The 5,725-nt window shown below is 40.3% G+C and overlaps 1 protein-coding gene across 1 annotated transcript; it reads right to left on the reverse strand.

The window, feature by feature from the left end:
- Positions 1-3,679: 3,679 nt before the first annotated feature.
- Positions 3,680-4,903, reverse strand: LOC104442844 (E3 ubiquitin-protein ligase PUB23). Its single transcript, XM_018872739.2, has one exon. It carries the CDS (start codon positions 4,901-4,903, stop codon positions 3,680-3,682), a length of 1,224 nt encoding a protein of 407 aa, XP_018728284.2.
- Positions 4,904-5,725: the final 822 nt, after the last annotated feature.

Below are 5,725 nucleotides of genomic sequence, written 5' to 3' on the forward strand. Positions count from 1 at the left end.
GCCATACCTCATATGCAGTATCCAAGCCAATTATCAGACTCAGTATATTTTCTAAAACGGCTCCACTGATCCAAGATGATACAAGCTGATCTGTTTTGACCTAGTCATTGTAGTCAGGATTCACAGCTTCTATAACATTCCCTTCGACTTCAACCTATAACAACTGTGCAGGTGATGAGATTTCTCCATTGACGAATCCAAATAGCTCCTGGTTGCGGAAGAATCTATGGAATTGTGCTTGCTAGAGAAGAAAGTTATCTTCAGCTAGCTTGATAGTAACAAAGTTAGAGATGTTAACATGGATTGGGAAAGGATATTTTTGAGTTCTTGCTACCATCTTGCGCTTTCAACTCTGGATGGTGCACAGAGAACAAATCTATGTTGTATTTGCACGACAAACTCTTGATCTTACTATCAGCTTGAATGAATCTTCACTTTGTTGTGACTTTTGACATTTGAGATGATATATGCTCTCAGGAGTGGCTCTAATACCATGTGAAAGACAATAAGAAAGCAGAGACGAAAACAAAGATAACAGAGATGAAGAGGTAGAGAAGAAAGAACAGAGATGAGAGAAAACCATGGAGTCTCTGTATTCATTCAAGATCAAAGGAAAATATATCTGAGAGCCCTTATATTTATGTTCTTCTTTCAACTCTCTATTTATATTACAAAGTGTAAAAGGCTCGACTAAAAACAAACTATCAAAACAGACTTAACAAAAATGCTAACAGAAAGAATGTTGGTTACAACTCAAAACAGAATATTGATTCTTCAATGAGCACGTGCTGACTTTATTTTGCTTGTCTTTGTTCATATCAGCAGAATTAAACTTATTGTCTTTAACTCTGATTGAATCAGTAGCATTCGTTGCTGCCTTTGTTGACTTAGCATACTTCCTGACTTCAATAAGTTTAGTTCTGCTGATATGAACAAAGACAAGCAAAATAAAGTCAGCACATGCTCATTGAAGAATCAATATTCTGTTTTGAGTTGTAACCAACATTCTTTCTCTTAGCATTTCTATTAAGTCTGTTTTGATAGTTTGTTTTTAGTCGAGCCTTTTACACTTTGTAATATAAATAGAGAGTTGAAAGAAGAACAGAAAGATAAGGGCTCTCAGATATATTTTCCTTTGATCTTGAATGAACATAGAGACTCCATAATTTTCTCTCATCTCTGTTCTTTCTTCTCTGCCTCTTCATCTCTGTTATCTTCATTTTCATCTCTGCTTTCTTCTTGTCTTTCATAGACCCCTGCTGCTTCCACAATGACCAAATTGTTGCGCTGTGCCATCATAAGCCATCGACCAACCCGTTGTTGCTCCCCTGCTAGCTCGCAACGCTGTATCTTGATCCGACACTTGCTGCTATTTCATGGTGACGCTCGTTGCTCCCTATACCGTAAGTTACCACCAAACTTTGCTGTTGTTCTTGGCCCAACAACGCTTTGTTGCTTCGCTGAGTGTCGCCAGCCACTAAGACAACCTCCCTTGTTGCCGCTTCTAAATGCGAGCCTGACCATCGCTGGCTCCCTGACCCGATATCGTTGTTATCCGCTACCCTCGCATCCGAGCCGCGAGACCTGATTTTCGCCATCATTGTTTTGTGCCCTACGGTGGCTTGCTAACACCTAAAACTACCTCGAAATTGCCCTCTCTTTTTGCAAGTGTGCCAGAGCCCCGTGAGCAGCCTCATTCAGTGGGTGAGGCAATTGAATATGTCTAATAATATTTGTTGGGTTTAGTTGAGTGTGGAGATACATAATAACTTGGGTGGATTTTGGAATTTTAATTCTGTAACCAACTCTCTATTTTATCTCATATATAATGTTGTTAACAGACTAGTGCTGGTTTTGCTTGAGATTGAGTCCTTAGTGCGGAAGACAGTTGGGTCATTTCCCTATTCTTATAGGATTCGAAGTCTGAAAACATTCTGAACCGTGTATTGAAGTTTTGGCTATGTTGATATAATTTTTTAATTAAAATTGCTACTTAAAATATATTTTTTTTAGTGGTGACAAGATTGAGTATAGTCTACATCACACTTATCTAAGTGGGATTTTATTATACCTTCCAAATTATATTAGGCCTTTCTTTTGACTTCATGTCATTTTTTCCCATAGCCATCGATATAGATATATATATTTGTACATTTCCCTTTTGGCGACCTTACTTACCTTGAAATTATTTATCAACTGCTTTATAATCTCCTAGCTCTCACTTTCACTTTTATGACATAAATATCTAGATATAACGTAGTAATATGGTATTGTAGCTCAAAAACATTAACCAAATAATCAGGTGAGTACAATTAAATTAATGCCTACAAACTTAAGAAAAATAATTAAATTGAATTACAAGTAAATGTAAACGGATTAATTGAGCAATATATAGAAAAAAAAATTAATTGTAATCTTCAACATGTGAAATGTCAGCACATCTAATTAGTTTTCTCTATAAAGATATATTATTTAGATTATTGTAATCTTCAACGCATAGCACATCTTCAATTATAAATAATTGTTTTTGTAATTTGCCGTGTTAATCTAATTTTATGTTGGAGATCAACTGGATAATTTTAATAGGATGAAATTATGGAAATATGCCTTCAACGAGACTATTTTTCATTAACATATCAATTAAATTAATTAAACCATTAAAATACATCCACTTTCATTCACATTTATAGGTCGGGGGTGCGCGGCTACTACCAGCCCACCTCCCGCTGAAATAAAACTATTATGTTCCCACCAAAATCACCGTGATACGGATTACATGGAGAAGATCCGTCCCGGTTGAGATGGGAGATTGTGAGGCGATGAGGCCATCATGCCCCTGTCCATCCCTATCAACGCTCTTTGTGGGTGTCAGGGTTGAGAACCGAACCGAACCGAACCAAAATTTTATGTATTTTAGGTTCGGTTCAGTTGTCTGTTCTAATAATGAAAAAATAATTATTCTCTTTTCCAGTTTAAGTTATTTCGGCTTGGTTGAACCAAAATTCTCAACAAAAACCAAAGCCTAACTTAAAATCTCTTTTCTTTATCACTCCTTATTTAGTTTGGTTTCTATAAACAAGGCAAAAAAAGGAAAACCAAAAACCCGAACCCGGTTATTAGTTTGGTTTGTATTCAGTTCACTTGTGATTCGGTTCGGTTCTTCAACTACTCACCTTATCGGTTCAGTTTGGTTTGGGCTTCTTGAAAACCTGAACTGCTGACACTCTTAGTGAGTGTCGAGCAGTGGCTGGATAGATTGCCGTCGTGCGAGGCCGGGACTTAAGGCCTTTCCTGGGATATTATCACGCAGAAGAACAAACACGCAGGATTTTCAGAAGTGTTTGCAATGAGTATTTATCTAAAATATGTAACCGAACTTTTATTTGTTCCTAACTTGGTTTTGGATGCAATTGACATAGAAACAGGTTGGGAGACAACTTTGCAATTTGGTAAGGACTAATAATTAATCTTAGATCATCAGAGTAAAGTGTGTAATTTTACTAACATGTCGCCAAAAAAAAAAAAAAAAACAATTTTCCAGGCTAGAGAAATCACCTATATATCGAACATACTTCACTATCATTGGAAAAAAGTCGTATAGTGAACAATTTTCATGGGGCAAACTGTATACAATTGCTGTATCTAACATCATTTTCCGATTATCATTTCCATTTTCCTCTCAAGCACTATTTACCATTCCCAAATAGTCCTTCATTTCATTAGGGAAACAAGGGCAACGCTGCCACGAGTTGCAATGCATCTTGAACATCTTGATGACCTTCTCTTTTGTCGACGACCGACCGTCTATGTGCAGGAGCGCCAAGAGCTTCTTCACCGACCCGTAGATCAGCATTTCCTCCAAGACCCTCTCGCTCGGGTGGAAGCTGCCGATCAGCCACAGGATCTTCACGCTGAGCTTTGTCGCTGCGTTCGAGACATTAAGCATTTTCTTGGTCACGGCGGCAATCCCCATCCCGTGATCCACCATGGCCAATCTCCCCTCTGCGCATTCACATAGAAGCTTCAACAACATCAGTATCTTCTCACTTTTGGATCGGTTCGATTCAGGCAATAGCTCCACTAGAACACAGACGGCACCCGCCTCAATCGCCCTCACTCGGCTCTTCTTCGATGCAGAGAGCATCTCAACAAGGACCTCCAGGGCGTATGAGCTGGCCCTTGTGCATATCTCGTCCGAAACGAGTTCCAACAAGGACTTGAATAGATCTATGCCATGGTCTTGTAGGATAAAAGTCCAATGCGTCTCGCTTTGAGCCATATTCCGGAGGATGATGATGGCGTGACTCCTCGCCTCCGCGCTCCCTCTTTGAAGCATTGCCGTGACGCACTTCACAGCCTCGGGCTTCGATAATGTCTCTAGGGTCTTCGCTTCTGTGGACAATGAGAGCTGGTGCAAAACGCCGAGGGCCTCTTCGCATGCTCGGAAGATGCTGAAATCCGATCCATCCTCAAGGACCTGGCTTGCAATCTGGACAACGATCCCGATGCCTCCGGATTGGACGAAGTCGGCCTTTGCCTCATCGTCCGTCTCGATCATCGACCTGAGCTTCTTCAATGAGGTGACCTTGAAGGGGGAGGACTCCAGTGCCTCGAGTAAGCTTACGATCTCATCGTGCCTCTCAGTTGATTTACGGGACTCCGACGAGGGGGTTCCAGGCCCCCCTTTGCTTTGCCACGTGATTATGAGCCTCTTGAGGGTGTGGTTCGGTGTGATGCCAAAGCTCTCGACGCTCTGCATCGTGGCGGGGCAGGTCTTCTTCTTGTAGGCAAAGAACCACTTCTCGATGTTCTTGCGCTCGTACGTCATGCCGGTTGCAATGGTGACCGGATCCTCCATGACCTCCATTGAAATGGGGCACCTGAAATCCAGAGGATAATCCATGGTTCTCTCTTTTTGGTTTTTCCTTTGCCGTATCAAAAGTTTTGGTGGCTCTTCCAATGTTGAAATTTGAAGAGAGCGATGTTGAGGAATAGTGTCGTTGTTATATAGGAACAAGGAAAGTATAGATGTACAAGTCTAAAGATGGGAAAAAATCAAAGTCAAACCTATTTGATGCCATTGCAAGCTGTGAACATGGAAACTACAAGGAAGCTTTATGGAGATTTTTTTAATGCTTTTCCAATATTGGTAGTCATTTCGATAATGCCTATTTTATGCACTGACCCATGAGTTCTAACAATTTCTCAAAACAGTCCCCAATGTCTCTTTAATTTCCCCAGACCTCTAACTACCCAAATTGAATTGCTTCCCTTTTTTGTGTGTACGATGATCCTGAATAAAGCGTGCTTTCGGGCATATAGCTAGGTTTAAAGAGAGACATCTAAGTCATTATCGGATTGGTGTATGTTGCCATTTAATCTAACAATAATCCATGTACTCATTAAATTGATCAATCGTTTACGAACCTGTGAATTTCAAGGAACGGAACTGGATTTCCCAAGAATCTGATCTGCACTGACTATTCTGAAGTTATAGTGGCAAAACATTCAAACGCAAAAGAGAGAAGGAAATTCAAAACTTGGGTGTCCATTTTGAGAATACACCGAAGATGTGAAGTCAACGTCCCAAATTTCCAAGAAAGCAGACCGTGTATATGGCCGACCCAAGCTGGTGGAGTTGACTTTGAATAAAGATTGGAGCACTCATTAACTGTCGATTGATGAGATCTTGATTGGCGCACGACATGCATCGGTGCGTATTCAA

Source organism: Eucalyptus grandis, chromosome 4 (genome assembly GCF_016545825.1).
Source record: "Eucalyptus grandis isolate ANBG69807.140 chromosome 4, ASM1654582v1, whole genome shotgun sequence".
Taxonomy (NCBI): domain Eukaryota; kingdom Viridiplantae; phylum Streptophyta; class Magnoliopsida; order Myrtales; family Myrtaceae; genus Eucalyptus; species Eucalyptus grandis.